Source organism: Plectropomus leopardus, chromosome 13, assembly GCF_026936395.1.
Source record: "Plectropomus leopardus strain MGB_pleo_1.0 chromosome 13, ASM2693639v1, whole genome shotgun sequence".
Taxonomy (NCBI): domain Eukaryota; kingdom Metazoa; phylum Chordata; class Actinopteri; order Perciformes; family Serranidae; genus Plectropomus; species Plectropomus leopardus.
The window spans coordinates 7,810,892-7,829,878 of NC_142188.1; the positions used below are offsets into that span (position 1 = coordinate 7,810,892).

General features: G+C 40.5%; 1 protein-coding gene across 1 annotated transcript in view; it reads right to left on the reverse strand.

Moving 5' to 3' along the window:
- The window catches only part of ppp3r1a (protein phosphatase 3, regulatory subunit B, alpha a), a 39,789-nt gene that overhangs the window by 11,500 nt on the left and 9,302 nt on the right, over positions 1-18,987 (reverse strand). Inside the window, exon 2 of the mRNA XM_042502827.2 lies at positions 11,580-11,619. Within this exon, the coding sequence (XP_042358761.1) occupies positions 11,580-11,619 (40 nt within the window). The remainder of the gene's footprint in view (positions 1-11,579; positions 11,620-18,987) is intronic.

Here is an 18,987-nt window from a genome sequence, read left to right on the forward strand (position 1 = left end):
ATCCTAAATGACATGAGCTATCTATTAATCTTAATACACAGCCAACAGAGGGAAGGAGTGGAGGGTGTGTGTGACGGATCTGTGAGGTGAAGAATTGAGTTCATTCCAGGTTTATTGACCTCCATGAGGACAGCCGGATCAGGTGAACGACAGGAAAAGATAACACTGAAAGGTTGACTTATTATGACGTTAACTATAATGGCACAACAACCCAGAGTGGAAATAAAGACTTAAATTTAAATCAGATATTTTAAAGTGCAAGTTCAAGGCAGCGATCAAAAGCATCATGAATTCAGTCACAGGTCGAAAATCCAATGAGAACCCTTTATAAATATTGGTCAGTAAATGGTTTGGTGAGTATGAAAATGATAGCGAGGGGCAAAAATGAACAAACGTACGTTGAACGACTCTTTTTAGTGTCCTGTATGTACGGGTTTATCCTGTCGAACATCCGAATGTTCATGAATTTGTTTTGTGTCCTAACATGGTGCAGTAACAGCAGTGAGTGAATGAGCGAGGACAGATTAAATCGGACTCCAGTCTGAACCTCCACCAGCCAAGGCTGTTGTTGTATTCACATGCTCCTCAGACGGTTGTTCCAACTTTGGCATGTTTAAGTTGTAACGCTGAAACAACAGAGAAGACGTGCTGTATGTCATAGCTCAAACCACAAATAAAAAATAAATAAAGCATAAATAAAATAGGAATGATAAATAAAACAAAATATAAAAGACGACATCAGATAAAAGCAAGTCTATAAATATGGATTTTAAGAAGCGATTTAAATAAGTCACTGATTCTGTGAGCCTTATATGCATTTGAGACAGAGAGAATAAGAGAGGTAGAGAGATGTGGGCTGTGTTTTGAGTTTCAACGTTCGGACACGCTGTGCTACATCAGCACGATGACTAATCAGAGTGTGAGTGTGGTGGAGGAGTAGGGGTGGAGTAAGAGAGAGTGTGACAGATATTGAGAAGTTGGGATGGAAACAACTACAGCGGCTGACTCTTGTGTTAGTGACAACTAGAAACCTTTAAGTAAGGAGCTGTATAACCTTTGACTCCGCTGAAGTCCACTAAGCTGAACACCAGCCCCTGCAGCGGCGTATTATCAGCGTACTTCACATCCAGTCAACATCTGTCTACTCCAACGTTCCTGTACATCTGACACATGAGGCAAAGATGATGCAACGCTCCTCTACTGGACAGTTTGTGGGTTTTTTCAGTCTCATAGTGAAGCTGACGGGAAGTCACTTGATAAAAAAACAAAGTTTTATTTGCTCAAGGCTGCTATAAAAATCATTGAAGGGCATCAAGGGCACAAAAACAAACAGTAGTGATATTATATGCTTCAGGTTTTGAACTTAGCACCCTTCTACAAGCTGCTGCAGGCAAACAATGGAGGTGGAGAAGAGGAGAATAAAGATTATGGTCTCCTGTTCTGGGAAATAATATGATATAAAATCATATCAAACCTTACCAAGAAAACATGTATTATGCATAAATACATGTCACATACTCAAGACAACATAATAGAAAATGACTACTTATAAACTACGTTCAAAACATAGCCCCACAAAAATATGCTATACATATAATAAGGGAGGGGAGAAAAAAAGCATTCGATTACAGCTTCTTAAATACGAATATTTTCTGGCCAAACAGGACAATTGGGTGATCAACATTTTTCACCATTTTCTAGAATTTCATGAACCAAACAACCAACTGATTAATCGAGAAAATTATTAATAGATTGATCAACGATAAGAATAATCTTAAATTGCAGCCTTATTGAAGTTACCCACTTAAGCTGTCAGAAACTGTTATGGCCATTTGTTATTGTTTTGTTTATTGATTAGTTGCTTGATTACAAAAATGATATGCAGATCAATCAAAAATGAAAATGTTAGTTGCAGTCCCAGGTTAAATAAACATAGTACAGTATATTATAAGAATACGTCAGAGTAACTTCCCCTTGTGTGACTGCAGCACACTGATATTTGAGTACGAACTTGAATTCATATATAACTAACTCATGTCCTCTTATTCTTGCTCTGCATTAACATCAGCCACTATTAAACTGTGTCTATGTGCTGTGCATGTGGCTGGTAAACTGAATAACCGTTTTTGCCTTTTGCATCAGTTGCAGTCGTTCGGCATACACTGGATTCTTGCTATACTACGTCTCATTTCCATGATTTTTGCACACATAAAGAGGATTTACTCTGAATGCGGCGTCGCTGCTTTTATGTTCCTGACAACTCCTGATGCGCGATGATTCTACATGTACAAAATCTGATATGTGCCACAAGGTTTCTGTGTCCACGAGGTGCGAGTTATCGGAGCCGAGCACACGGCTGTCCTCTGACACAAAACACTTCCTTATCAGCAGCCTCCTGTTTCCTGTTCGCAGCAGATGACACCAGCTTGGCTCGTAGAGCTTTAGCCTGAGTGAGGGGCATAAAAGCTTCAGATAATTACTATAATGTGGCACCAAAATCAAAGCCATTATTAAATAAAGGGAGCCTTTGGCGCACGTCTTTTTTTAGTTTAAATGTGGTTATGAATGTATTTGTGATTTAGGGTTCAGCGTCTTCCTGTCACACACACACTGCATTCTGCACGTGGGTGCAAAACCAACGCTGTAGAACAACAGAGAGAGCAGGCAGCTCTCCCTTTCTGTCCGCCAATAACTTTATAATTAAAAAGTACTCAACAAATAACAGGATGCCATTTTCAGGGTTGGCTAATGAGGATGGAGGGGATAACTCAGGTACTTTAGTGTAGAGAGTTCAACTTGAACTTGACCCACTCCGAGATTCTGTATGGTTGAAAACAGAAAAGAATGACAGGATTAAATTCCCATGTAGTCCAACAGAAATAAAGAACAATACCGGGGTTTTTTGTTTCCCACTCTGGCCTCCCATGTTAAATATGTCAGTCTGATAATCAAATTATTATTTATCAAGGTCTGGTGTGTAGGTAAAGGGGAATATATTTCCAACTGAATTGAATATAATAAGCATGTTTTCTAAAGTGTAAAATCGCCTGAAAATAAGAATGGTAAAGTTTTCGTTACCTCAGAACGAATATATCTACTTAAGAAGTGGTCCTCTTCTCATTTTAAAGGTCTAGTGTGAAGAATTTAGGGAAATATATTGGCAGAAATAGAACACAGTATTAACAGCTATGTTTTTATTAGTGTATGAACAACTGAAAATAAGAAATATGTTTTTCCTACTTTAGAAGGAGCCATTTATATCTACATATGAAGTGAAGTCCGCCTTGCTGTTTTTACATTAGGACTGAACAGACAAACCAAACACTGGTTCTAAAAAGGGCCATTCACATTTTCACATTGGCAACCATATTTAGCAGCCCCTCTGCATTGGAAACCACAGATTTTTAACTTAAAACTGATTTATTTAGTGATTTTACTGGTTTAAATGATCTGGTCCCTTTGTTTTAAAGAGCAAGACAGCTCTGCGTATAATTGTGCTTCTGGTAAAAACCTCCCGATCGTTTAGAGGAAAAAGTTTAGCAAACATTAGTAGCAGTATCATGAGTCAGAGACCCTCAATAGACTAAGAATGCATCAATGCGAACGGGTTTTTTTCTGTGCAGTGTACTTCTGGGGATGTTTTGGTCCCCAAATTTTGCTGCAAAATGAGTGCTCTTGACTTTAATGCTACCTTTTGCTGCTGCAGACATGCAGGCAGCTGCACAGAGGGAGAAAGAGACCGCACTGTAAGGTGAAGAAGTGTTGAATTTACAGCTCACAGCATGTTGCAGATTTTCGATCTGTTGTTAGCAGTGTTAGCTTGTTTAGTATTTGACGAGAATGTCACCGTCACACTGACCGCCCCATGGAGATCATTCAGACTTTGTAGAGAAAAACAAAATGAATCGTTGAATATTTTTACTGCCAAATCCGATTCCACTGTCATAACTCTGATTCGGGTACAGCCCTAATTAGCACATGCTGGGCTAATGGCTCATTGCAGCGTCAGAGAAACACTGATTGGTTTGTAATGGAGAGGAAGACATCTGTGTGGTTCATTTAGTGCCCGGTAAAAGCCTCCTGGATGATGAATATTAAATGAATTCGTAACTGGGAATTAGCTAAAGGTACTTTACAAAGCTGTTTTTGTGGTCATACACGTTAGTAAGCTTAATAGTTCTGGGTTTTTGACCATTAGTCAGACAAAACAAGACATTTGAGGACATCCCCTTCTGCTCTGGGGTATTTTCTACTGATTTTAAGACCGACTGATTAATTCATGTAATTGGTGAATTGATTTATACTGAAAATAACCATTACTTGCAGCCCTAAAAATACATATACACTCACCATTCTGTAACTGAAACTCTTCTCCAAACAGCAGATGCTAATGTTAACCTTTCAAAGTGGCTCCCTGTCACAGTTTAAGTTCCTTTTGTTGCCGCACAGTCGGGTCAGTGGGATAAACTGGTGCACAGATGAAAAATCGCTCTGACATTTACAACACATAACAAAGTTTGGTGCTGTCGCCGAGCAGGGAACATCTGAACACTGTGTCCAGATCCTTTCCTGCTGTCTGGAGCTGCCAAGTGAGTAGGTACATTTATTATTCATGCAAGCAAGGACAACAGCTTTCTCACAGTCTGAGTCCCCTTCCCGGTCTCGACCCGACAAGTCCCGCGTCTGCCAGCATCACACAATCGTGGCTCCCAGCTGAGCCAAATAAAACTCATGATTCAGAGGATGATGCAGGACTTTTACTACAACGGTTAGTTTAAGTGACTTATCCGACATGTGGCGCTTTCTTAAAAGTGTTAGAGTCAAAAGGCAGACAGTCATGTACTGTATCACAGCTGGATGTTTATGGATCCACAGAAAACACCAAATGAGGTTCTCTGATTTAACCATCATTATCTCATGCTCATTTGCAAACTCTTTCCAGCAAGTGCAGTAATATAACATTTCCTGGATCTTCAGCTTTCCAAGCGCTGAATGTCATCCTCCCTCACTGCAGCCAAAATCTCAAAACGTGTTGAGATGACAGGTATCAAAACAACATCCAATAAATTAGCTACCAGCAGCCTTGGTTTGCTTACAGGAGGAAGAAAATAAAAAAAAAACAAAAAAACTAGAACAAAGTGTCACAGCTGTGGGCACAAATATGAGAGCCAAGGAGGAAAGGTATGAGATGTTCTTTTTTTTTTTTTTTTCTTACCGCAGCAACACCTGTACAATTGCAGACAGGTGGAAAAATAACTGTTGCAGACAAAGTGACTGAAATCACATAAAATATGAATTAATAAATTATTGTTTTTGTTAAAGTTATTTATTATTTTTGTTTATGAATATATATATATTTATATATTTTTTTTTTACTGTTTTTAGCATCTTGAGCCAGATGCAACGAAATTTTGTTCTACTGTGTGCCTGTCTGGTACAGAGTCTGAATGACATAAAAAGAAATATTGAGTCTAGAATCTTAAATATCGTAAAAATCCTGCCTGGTTTGCCATGATTCTGCACATTTTCCTACATAAAAACCAGGATATTGTGGAGGAATTTTCACATGAAATAAAGTAAAACTTGCAAATGAAACCCTGCTCTTGCTGATTGCGAACCTCCTTCATGACCTCCGTTTGCAGAGGAGGAGGAGGAGACGGCCGTGTTTTTTAACCCCGGTGGCCGGCCGTGGCCTGCATGTGTGAGCCCGTTGGCAGCAGAGACAGCTGCGATGATGTGGGCGATGCTGCAAACTGACACTCAAATGTGCACCTCTGTCCCGTGCTGCTGGGTAGAATACAGATGAAGGTGCATTTTTTTTGCAGGTTTTACATGATGGTGGAATTGGTTAGATCACACCAAAAGCTATGATCACATTTTCATAGAGTAGATCTTTTACATACAGTACGCTTGTGGGTGCAAGATGATTCAGCAAAAATATTTTTTACACTTTACACAGAGAGCAAAGGATGTGGTTTTGATATAAAACAATAATAAAGCAGACTAAAAGGGGATGCATTTAAGGGAAAACCTCCAAAAACATTCCCATTTGAAGGAAACGGTTTTGTAAGAGGGCTGCTGCTCAGTCACAGAGGCTCCTCACACTGCTATGCTAATGAGCGGCTCTGAGGGAGACCCAATGTAACTGTGAGATGATTATGATAATCTCATATACTCCACCACAGAGCACACACACACATTTTCATAAGCGCTGTATGTACCCTCAACTGTGTTACTAGGCAACTGGAACCCGTTAGACCCCCAAAGTAGCCCCCCCCCACCCCCCACCCCACACACACACACACACAATATAAAAGGAGGAACATTTTAACAACTGCTCATAAGGTGTATGCCATGAAAACACATGCATATGGAGATGTCATTGGTGTTGATTGCATGCTGCAAGTTCACATTGTCTGTCACACACACACACACACACACACACACACACACACACACACACACACACACACACACACACACACACACACACACACAAAAGTATCAATTAACATAAAAAAATACTGCAGTGGTTGGACCAACAGCCCTGCCTTTGGTCCATAGCTTGTCTTGCATGTCCGCCTGTTTTGTCTGTGCTGTTCTTTCTGTCTTAAACATCATATGCGGGTGTGTACTTAAATTCTTAGGCTACACATTAAAGCAGTAGGGGGTCAAAAAATCCATAGAGCATTGCAATATTTTGTATCGATACATGAACAGCAGGTAGCATTTTTTTTTATTCCATAACTAATGAACATTACAAAAACAAATTTAAGTTTTAGTAGCATACTAGAATAAAATGCTTTTTTCACTCTATCAAATACATTTGCTGCAATAAAAGTGACAGAATCGAGAAACTTAATGTGTTTACAATGTGATCGGGAGAAACTGTTTCATTAATTTAGATTAGGATAGGATAATGCTCCATCTCTCTCTCTCTACATATGCGAGCTGAAATTATGCATGAATCTGGTTTGAAAAATGCTGCAGCAGTAGTGCAAGAAAAAAAAGGGTCTTAAAAAGTCATGGAGAAATTTTGTCAATGAAAATGTGTCCTGGATCAATAACATAAGCAAAAGCAGTGTTTTTGTAATTGGCGCAAGCTGCCTATAACCTCATTTTTCGGGAGTATCGGTGATGGCACACAAAACGCTCTGCTTAACCCTGCAGGATCACTTGTACCACAACGGTTAGCTCAGGTTGACCACCAAACAGCAGCACAGCTGTGTGAACAGAAAATCTGTTAAGTGCAACTGGCTTTTCCTCCCCATTTGTGTTTAATTATAAAACACAATGTTCCCAAAATGTCATTAATGAATTTGTCCTCTTAAGCATGCTCAGCCCTCAAAAACGCTTCACCCCGCGCAGTAATGGAGACATGTGACTGCATTAACACGGCGAGCCCGAGCGGAGACGAGCAGGAGAGATAGCGGTATACAGAGCAAAATTAAGCTGGCATGTTACTGATGATTACAGCTGTGTATACCTCACTAGACACACACACACACACACACACACACACACACACACACACAGGATAAGGTGTGAGGGTGGGTAAACATGAGAAGGTTACATGCACAGCTCAGTAATTACACAAGTGTGACACATGACACTGTTCAAATTAGCATAATGGGGTTGTGCAGAGGCAAAGAGGGTGGAGCGTCGTCTGGGGAAAGGATTAGATGACAACAGTGTGCAACAGATGCGAAATGACAAAAAACGCTACAGATTACAATAATTAAAAAGGAACTCAAGTTAGTGCTCATGATGAGAACCCTTATTATGTCTAAAAGTAATCTTGGTGTAGTTCTGTAGAAAGAAAATAGTTCCTGCATTGAACTGCTTACAACAAGGTCTGTGGATTATCTTGTTTAACCAAGCCATGATTTCTGGAAAGTGACATTACTGTTGAGTTTTTTCAAATTTACTTTGATCACCACAAGCTTTTCTTTTGGGTTGTATTTTAAAATTCTTCCTGTGTGTGTTTTTTGTGATTTTATGTGTAAAGCACATTGTAACATTGGTTTTGATAAGCCCTATAGAAAAAAAACTGTATCATTATTATCATCGTCAGGTGAGGACAAAACAGACTCTGGTTTAACTGGAATCTGGAAGAATATAGCCATTTCCGGTACTTAAAAAAGAGGCAGCTCGCACACAAACATTTTTGATCTCCCTCTTTCTCTCGCTCGTTGTGACTGATGGTAAGAGGAGGCCTTATAGCCGAGTGTGTGTGTACTACAGAGCAGAGAAAGCTCCGGCACTTGGTGCATTAGGCTGATTGCTGTGGCTGCTCTGATAATGTACAGTTCGCCGGCGTGGACCAAACCGAGGACGAAGCAGGGCAGCGCACTGACGGTGTATATTTATAGCCGTGCCGTCATCAGAAAACCCCCAACTCACCCCACCACCACCGCCTCCTGCAGAGGCTGTGGCTCCCACTCTCAGGGAAACCCCTAGCAACAAGGAACTCCATCGAGCCGCCCGCCGTTTATTTTGGGCGGCTGCAGACAGGCCTGTGATGGTTTCAGGCTCGCTGCTGCGTTTCTCTGTGAGAGCATGATGCGTTGAGGGGGCTGTGTGTGTGTGTGTGTGTGTGTGTGTGTGTGTGTGTGTGTGTGTGTGTGTGTGTGTGTGTGTGTGTGTGTATGTGGGGTGAAGAGAGTAGCAGAACAGAGTGGGCGCATGCATGCACTTTAGCAATATGCGGAGTGCATATGGGTATGGAGGTGTGTGGTTTGTGTGTCTAATTATGCACGCTCCCACAGGTAGGCCATTAAATTTTGCCTGATCTAAGCTCAGCTAAGCCTGTGAGACCCTGCACTGAAGAGGGCGCAGGCCTACAGCAGCGAATAATGACCCTTTCACAGTCCATCTTATCAAGACAATTATTCGAGACAAACTCCTCCTGTTGATCTTGCAGACACAGAGTTTAGAACTGTGTTGATGGCAGGTACAGATGAGTGGGTGTTTGACCTTCGTTGCTTCACGTCTCATTGAGGGCAGTAAGGTTGCAACGGGGTTAATCTTTCTAACACGCAGGCCAGAGCTAATTTCTTCACAGCCAATGCCGCCTGTCCGAGCACTTGATGAGCTGAACAGCTGCTCGGTCGGTGGACGGCGAGAGACACTGAGGGGGAGAGCCAAAGACAGACCAAGAGAGAAAGAGGGGGGAAGAAATCTAAAGAAAGATAAACTAAGAGAGAGCGAGAAGGAGGGCAAACAGATAATGTTTGATCGCTATTTATCATATTTATTGTATTTTTGCTCATGGACTATCGCCTGTTTTAATGTGATTACTATTATAATTATGAACATTTTCAAAAACTGAAAATGTTCTGTGTAATCTAGGAGGAAAAAAGTAGTTAAAGGAACACTGTTAAGCTTTAGAGGGATTTAGTGGCATCTAGCAGTGAAGATTGTCAATTGCAATTCGAATTCCTTTAGTGTTTTTCGTTCAGCAGGTTATCCACAGAGGTCTCTGCCTCTCTAAAACAAAAAGACTAGGTTATAAGGGTGGTAAAAACATTGAATAAAGTTGTTCTACAAATCAGTGTTTCTCCAATGATGTTCACCACATCGAAAACTGGCATCTGCAAATGCGTGCTCACCTTTTTCTCTGATAACCTAAGATCCAGACTTTCAGGAGAGTTTTGCCAGGGGCTGAATTATCCATAGAGGTCTCCTCCTCTTATAAGCAAATGCTAAACCCATAAAAACACTGAATATTTCTTCTTAAAAAAACCCTGTACTTTCTCCTATACTGCTCATCTGCCAGTATATCCGCCTAAATGTTACAAACAGATCCTATACATGTCTAAATACTGCTATACTTGCATTCAATATTTACCTGGCACACCTTCAGTCTAGTTATTTCTAATAAGTTTATCTATTGATTTAGTGACTGATCAGTTTGATATCACTGAAAAAATGTCTGTATTTGTATATATTAAGCCATTTTATGTTTTTGCATTTTGTACTTACTTTTCGTGCTTATATAGCATCTTTAAAAATAAAAAATAAAGCAGGACGAACAGAGTGCTGTCTGGGAGGCAAGAGAGACAAACGGGGAGAAAAATGGCAACACGCTGTAAATATCGCAGACCGAAAGCGGAGGTCCTTGATGGGTTCAGCTCAGGTTCATGCATCATGCAAATCCACCTCCCCTCACCACGGTGGCACAATCCTGGGGGAGGAATGCCTGGAAGGCCTGGCAGGCCAAGGTCCTGTCCCCCATGATGTTACAGTTGTACAAGCTAAGTATGGAAAAGCCACAGTGTGCCCACAGCTCTGCCCACTCTAACAGGAGGTGTCATTTTGAATACGTTTGTGTTTGTATGTGTGTTTTGGCCGAGTTATTTTGCAGCACACTGACACAGTATGCTTAAAAAGTCTGTAAGCATGTTGCAAATAAGTCCTCTTTTGTCGCACAGTCACTCTAAACTACAGTGCACATCAAGTATTGACAAAAAAAGTGTTTGTGAGTGCATGTTTTTATTTGTCTATGCGTCTTTTCTGTCTATAAAATGCTGTAAGCAAAAAACTCAACAAAAAACAAATCTAGTCTTTTGAACTCTGGTGCGATTGTAAATCCCAGCAGAATTTGATCAAGATTGTTACCCATAATTAGCCTTCACATTTTGGAGAATAACCCTCTATGGTACCGTGTTGCCACTAGGTAACATACCCATCTTTGGCTCTTTACACACACACACACACACACACACACACACACACACACACACAATTCTCAATTATTATGCTATATTAAGGAAACCAGTAGCACTGTTTATATTGTGTTATGACTTTCTGGAGGCCATGTGGAGTCCTTTTTTTGGGGGGCCTTTCCCACATGGTTCAGCTCCATCAATTACCATAGACTTAAGGTAACCATAGAGGCTTCAAGATATTTTACTGCACCAGTGCCATCTTAATAACTGTCACACAAAAAATCTTAACTATCCTCCTACCCGATTATTGAAATAATAATTCACATGTAACTCTGATTCTGAAACATGAGGTCAATCTAAACAGTCACACGGTCCCTGAAGTACGCCCACACCACAGAGGGACCCGTCGCTGTCTCAGTGCTCATTAAACTCGAGCAGCAGCGGACCCATTTTAGCCTGGTTCTTAACAACCTCGCAGTGTGAAACGTGCCATTCACACCAAAGCGAGTGGTGAGAAAACTGCATCTCTGAGGACTTAACAACAACGTGAGGCTGAGATGTTGAGCTGATGTATCATCAGGTAGGGAAGGTGACGGGGGGCGGACAAACAAGAAATGTGAGTCATATCCTCGGTTCTCCTCCTCCTCCCTCAGAGGAGTTCAAAGATCTCTAATAGGCAGACATCTTTCAAACATGATCAAGAACATATCAAGATTTCAAAAGCACATCACCTAAACATGAAAAAAAAAAACATAAAATAAGTGTATAGATAAAGTAACCGGATAATAAGAGGCACCATTTCACAAATCGAGATGGGGGGAGGTGAACTATACCAAAAAGAAGTTCATATGGTTTCATTCTTTGTACAAAATTGAGCAACTGATGCAAGCAAAGAAACATAATACTTACAATGTGAGCACATCTCCAGGGGGTAACTGGCTTCATTTCCCTAAAGAAAGACAGAAACAGAGTTGTCAGAGACAGTGCAAAAGTGCACAAGCAAACTCAAATTGTGTTTCAGTGAAGACCTGTTACATATGTCAAGTCAGTTTAACATGGCAGTGATGGCAAACTTTCGAGTATTTACTGCAAATTTTTCTGTCATTCTGAGACTGTCAATAAGATACAACCTCGACACAATCTGAAATGGCATCCTTTTTCATGTGAGCTCATGTAAATATTTGGAATGTTTTTGATGTCGGGTTTTCTTTATTCATTATAGTTCTTCCAGTAATTCCTCCGATACTGCCTGAACTTAAAAGTAGTTTTGCACATGGATAAAACAGCAGTTTTGCGCTGTGCAGCCACCGGCAACTACAATTTTTGAGCGGCAAAGAAGAATTGATTTATGGTAAATACGGTGGCCGTTAAACAAATGTCAGTGTGGCAACATTTAACACTGGAAGAGTCACACCAGTTCAGGGTTTAACCTGAGCCATACAATAATGATAGTAATCAATTTTTTTCTTTTTCTTAATGCAGTGGCGTCTGATTGGTACTCGTATCAGCCGATCCTTAAGTGTTGGTGAACTGGTATCAGGAATGGTATCGGAAAATCTTTAGTATTCATGAAATGCATTCTGCTAAACAAAATCAGGCAGTATGTTAATTCTGTAAGTGTGAATAATGCACAAACAACACAAATAATATTCTCTTGTAAGTGCATTTTATTCTACCATGTGAAGTATGATCTATGCAATTCATATATCAAGTCTAGTTAAAACTGTGAAAGCCTGATTTGGTTCTTATGGTAAGAAAATATAACATTATACAGCTCTTTCATACCCAAATAAGGATCAAAAACTGATCCGCATACTATTTTCTATTTCCTGCAGAACTCACAGTTGTTTCCTTGTTCATCAAACAAACAATGGCACCTACTGGGAGAGCTAACAGACAGCAGGGCCTGGTGATCTGTGGTGAGTACTGGATTCATTTCCATACCACAGGTTTTCTCCAACAGCAGGATCATACAGACAATAGAGTATTCATCTGTGTTCTGTATTTGAACATTTAGAGATGTGATAATGTTTGTCGAGAGGAGACAGGCTGCTGGTATTATAAAACCTCCTGATACAAAGAAGGAGGTTACATCCTGTTAATCGACAGAAATAAGCAGGAACTGCAAATGTAATGGCTTAGAGACTGCACTCGAGTCTATATGATGGATTGTAACTTCGGTGAGTATAGTTTAGCATGATGTGCATTGATATTGTGACTGTATGCATTCTTGCATGAAGTTGTGCTCCTCTAGTTGCTGGTGTGGCGGAAGAATGTAAGGATGTAGCAGCAATGGTGTTATAGAAACAAAAAACTCAAGCTGAGTCATGCATTAAGACTTTCTGAGACGGTGCGTGAAGGCTTCCGCGTGCAAACATGTCCTTCGAGTACAGCAGCACCTTACAACAGAGGCAACAATTCTTCCCATAGGTAAAGATAGATAGTTTAGTTTATGGATGAATATAATGCTTATTATTTTTGCACAATTGTGCACTTATAACAGTTACTGTTTTGTAGAATAAACCATTGGATTTTAACGCTGCATATTAATATTTTGCATAATAATAGGTACTCCAAATGTTATTTTTTTGTGTAGTTGTTTCCCTATAGAAAATTAAACACAATAATAAAATATAATATGTTTACTGAATGCTTTAAAAGGTCAAATGTGTAATTCAGCTGCATCAAGCAGTGAAGCTGCAGATTTGCAACCAACTGATACCTCTCCTGTGTGCCAAGCGTGTTCGACAACTGTGGCGGCTGAGGCAAAAACACAAATGGTCTCATCTAGAGCCAGTGTTTGATTTGTCTCCTCTGTGCTACTGCAGAAACATGGCAGACTCCTTGGACGATGACCCACTTTGTATGTATTTATTCTACAGTAGCAAATACAGGTTTCTTATTATCAGTTTATCACACACTAATGAAAACATAGTTATTGATTTCTGCCAAAATAATATCCCCCTAAATTCTACACACTGGCCCTTTAAAATGAGACTGCAGAGCACAAATATACAGACAATGTTACAGAGTCATCAGTCGGTATGATTCTAACTTTATTTGATTTACTTTGATTTATTTGACTTTATTTTGATTATAGTTTTAGTTGAGTGATGATAAATTTTCTGAGATTAGGGTGAAATCTTTTTTTTTCCATATGAGGAGGTAACTGCAGAGTGCATGCACTTTGAAAAATACAAGCCACTTGGAACAGTTTCTGTAAACATTTCAAAGTAATGCTTCTCTCAAATCCCCTTGAGGCAGTTTCCCATTTTCATGTATAGCCTCTTTCACATCATGCATCATGCAATGCACAGCATCAAATCCTCCAGCACAACGCAAAGGCTCTTTAACTGAACCACGCTATCCAGAGACACTGCATGGTGGTGTGTGTGTGTGTGTGTGTGTGTGTGTGTGTGTGTGTGTGTGTGTGTGTGTGTGTGTGTGTGTGTGTGGCATTGGCTCATGTTCAGCAGTCACATCCGCATCCCATCCCATCCAACACTGCAGTGTCCACTGAGCCTGAGTCTGATTGCTGGCAGAGTGAGGCTGAGCAATCAGTGAGGAGTCCCTGTTGCAGAGAGGTGGGGGATCCTACAGCTCAGAGCGAGAGAGAGATGCTCCGGGGCCAGCGAGCTATCGACCGGAACTGTCCTGCAGCCCGTCGAGGAACATCAAACTGAGACTGGACAAGCAGCCCAGTTTAAGCATCTAGAAGCCGATAGAGGGATTACATGCAGTGTCCATGATAGCAGCTACATCATGCTTGGGCGGGGGAGATGTTGGGTGGGTGGGGGGGTGGTGGACACACAACAAAGAGTACCACAAGCTGGAATCCCGGGACGCTGCAAGGACCAAGGACCAAGGACCTATATGGGACGCACAATCTACCAGTTAAGCTAGACGTTGCCCTCTAGCTTAACTGGAACATAGAACTAAATTAACATGGCAAGCACTGCCGCTGCAGGGCCTTTGTCACCAGTTTTAGTAGAAAATTAAAAATGCCATTTGCCTCCACATGATATCAAAAATGGTAACGAGAGTCGAGTATTTTTCTGGGTATCGGTACCAAGTTAGAAATTCTAGTATCGTGAAAACCCCATTGCAAATCCATACATAGTACAAAAACCACAGAGGGTAGATTATGTTAAAAAGTTAATTGAATTTTGACAGGTTGGCCAGTGTGAAAGAAACAAAAACAACTTTGCTGCTGTAGTTAAGACCAAAGAAAACTGCAAAAATAATCGGACCCAAAGAATTATGTTGTGTCAAGAAGTGCTTCTGTTGTCTTTTGATCGCAGTGACACACAGATACACTATACACACTGAACTGGTTGGAAAAAGCCAGCTCCAGTTATGTCATCTACTGGCTTATGACTGTGCTGCCTCAAAACAGCAGACTTACCTCAGAGAGGTTGAGGTATTTTAAGAGCAGCGAGGAGAAAGAGGTGACACAGGATTAGCCAGGCGAGCGACTTAGCATTTGACACCCTATCAGGAGAGCAGCCACTGGTGCGGTGATCACATGTTGACATATACATGGTTTTCCTCCGTGGAACAAGTTGGCTGTGGCAGTTTAAGAGCTTGAATGCCAGTGTAGCTCAGTGCGTAGCGCATGACTCTGGCATTACTGGGGTTGGGTGTCCCATTGCCAGTGTGGCTCAGAGGGTAATAGTGCCAATGTGATACTTTATTGATCGCTGTAGGGAAAAGTCCTTTTTGTTTGTTCCGCTCCACTGAGCTCGCTCCACTACACAGCCGCAGAAGAGCTATGCAGATGCAGTGACTTGCTAAAGGACACTACATCAGGATTTTGGATTAAGGGCCTTGAACGGTTGTCCTCACCTTCAAGGACACGCTCTCAAGGCACCCTCGCCATGCTATGTGAGACTTAGGTTGTTGTTCACACCTTTATTTTAGTTCTCTAGGTCACCACTAAATAAAAATACTGATTTATTGTTGCCTTTTGGTGGACTGCCACTTTGCAGTCCATAGCGACTTTCTGCAAATGAACCAAGAGTTATACCATTTAAAAAACAGGAATCATCAGTGCTACATTTGTAACGATTAAGTAAAGACTTTCACTTATCTTGGCTGGCAGCCTTGAGGAGGTCATGCAAAAATAGTTGGTAATGACATAGGTGCAGACTGCACCTCAACTTCAGCTGTTATAAAAGGTCACACATCTATGCAGAAATGGAGAAAGGGACACCAGGAGTCCTGCTCATGTAATGGTTGCTTTGATGAACAGACAAATTTGGAAAAAAATCTGATTTCACTTCTAATTTCACATGTTTAAACTTTAAACAAATGAAATGCCTTAAAGTAGACCTGAGACCATAACCGTGTAGCTGTTGCCCATAAAGAGCTCAGAGGATTCATATGGATGTGTTTTCTAACAGAAACTGGGTTCAACATATAAGTAACCAGAGTTCATTTCAACAGTTGTTGAGGTTTCATTGCCACTGTATGGCATTTCATACAAAACATGTATGCAGCTCTTGCACTGCAACGTGTTTACCAAAAAGCAAAAAAATACTTATAAATATGTGACCAGATGAAACAGAGCCAAGTGTCAATACACACCATATCCCCAAAGCTTTGTGAGCTCTTGTGAGAGCTTGAGATGGCACTGCAGATTGGACATCTGCACACGGTGTTGAGGGGACGGCAGGTGCTTTTTTTCTGTAGTGGAAAAGTCAGTGGGAGGTCTGACGGATGAATGGCAAAACTCTACATAAGCTTTTCATGCAGTGAGTCAAATAATAGTAAAATAAACCAACTGCAACAACTATGAAAGAAAAAGAAGATGCCTTCATTCCAATATGAAACTATATGGCACTCTGCTCATGGCACTCAAAACACCAAAAAAAAAAAAACATTTGAAGAACTCAACAGCAGTTCTCTTTCCAGAAATCATGACTCTTTTACTAAAGAAAATCCACAGACCTTGTTGTGAGTCGTTTTCTTTCTAATGAACTGCACCAGCCAACTGTATCATCCGGCCAGAAGGAAGTGTGCATCTACTCATGGATGAGAAACTCGTGTTCGTGACAGCACCGGATGTAAACATTAATGGCTACCTTAGGCTAGGATAGTTAGCAGTAGATGCACACTTTCAGACATCTGTATGGGCGATATCTCCAGCACTGAGCAACTCTCATCCTAAACAATCTACAGTCAATTGATAAATAGCACTACAGGTAAAACGAAAAACATGTATTTTTTGGGGTGAACTGTCTCTTTAAGCTCAATGCACCAACTGTTACTAAAAAGATAACATCTTTGTGAATGTTGGGGAAGCCTTGGAGGCAAAACTTTGTTTGATATTTTTTTAACATGCAACAAATCAAGCACTTATCAACAGATTTCAGAAACGGAGGACAAAAAAGGAGAATTAAGTAAATCTGGAAAAATGTGTGTCCATACAATGGATAATCTCAGCTCGTTCATCCAAGTGTCTGTCCAATAACCATTCTAAATTGTTTGTTTTCAGACCCACTGGATTAAATGATATGATAAATATATCTTAGTTAACCAAGGTGAATTAAAAATATCTTAACATGTTGAGTAAATGAGTGTTGGGTGTGTTTACTCTCAGCTACATCCCTCATTTCCACCATGGTTTAAGTGCTAACTGCAGGGAAGAAAAGAGACTTACAGCAAAGCAGATTTGGTGTTGAGGATTACAGGTTTACTAACTAAGGCCTCTCTTAGGTCACTGGTGTGGTTAGCGGTGGGTTAGGAGTAACTCTTGTTATGTCTTCTATGACAAACCACCTGAGCCGCTCCTGTGTGCTAAAGGAGCATGTGAGATATAGGATGATGATAAAAACACAGAAAATGAAGTGACAAAGTGAAAAAAACCATCTTGCATATACAGAGGAACAGAGAGCAGAACGAGAGGGAGACTCGTGTTGGCTCATCAATAATGCATGCTTCATTCAGAATCAATTAGGCCTTAGCACACAAAACACATTTTGCATAATGAAGAGTCTGGCATCGTCGCTGGTTCAGCAGCAACGCTACAGACGACCCAAAAACACGGCTAATTATAGACCCAGTCACAACATGAAAGACAGGGGAGTACAGTATATGGGGATGCGGACCTAAAGGGCTTTTCTGAGGCATCTTTGGCAAGACATGAGAATGTATTCTGCGTTCTTTAAAGCAAAATTAAACGGCAGCAAATTCATATTTGGTTAGTTGTAAGTGATACGTTTAGCATAACTTGCTCACTATACTGTAGCAAAAAGTTCAAATCCTCTCCTTTTTATATTTCCTGTTCATATCAAATGTTTAGTTAACTGTATGTAAAGGGCAGTAAACATGTTCATCAACAACAGCTTTCATAACTACACAAAAACATATCTGTACATGTCTGAGAGTCACATCCAACTAATTATACGGTTGGTTCTGTTCATTACTGATATGACTCCTTGACTCCTCGAACTTAAAAACTGTCTGTAAAACCTGAGATTTCTCATCTCACCTTCATCTATTCAAAGCAGAACTGCTGAGCACAAATGCTCGTTTTCATCTACTTACTCATACAGCTGGACACATACACACCTGGAGGCTGCCTTATCTGCACTTTGGGGGTTTAGTGCTTTAGTCAAGGGCACAGCAGCAGCATGAGGCAGCAGCAAGCGCTACTCATTCAGCTCCCTGGCCAAAAGTGTTGATCGGACAAGCAGCCTTTTGTTAGAAAGCCTGCCTTGCTAACTTTTCAGAAAACACACATTTGCACACTTCACTCGCTCATTTTACAGATAAATATCAGAGAAAAGTCAAGACATAAAAAACTTGAAGTTTGAAATTTCCCACTGTGGCTAAGACCAAAAGAAAGCTGATACTCAAAAGTAGGGACGGTGACATGGAGAAAATCAAATAATACATTTTTGACCAAATATTTCAATATCAATATGGATACTGATAATAGACTATTAGTGCTTTCACAAAATATTTATGCAATAAGATTCTTAATTAATAATCACCAGTAATGTGGATATAATGACTAAGTGGGCATAGTCAAAATAAAAGAATAGCTAAAACAGTCTGGTAAGTTTAGAAAATGACATCACTTTACCGTGGTGTAGCCTTTAAAGCCAGGAAAAGACAACACTTACAATATCCAAACTAAAACAATATTTAGTCTTATATCACAATATCAATATCATATCAATATGTGGCCCAGCCTCCTGCCAAAGTATCAGTGCAGTACTTCATATATTGCACACTGTGGTGCCCTCTGGGTGCAGTCGGTGCAGGCTAGAACATGTTGTAATGGAGCAATGACTTGCAAAATCCTAAAAGT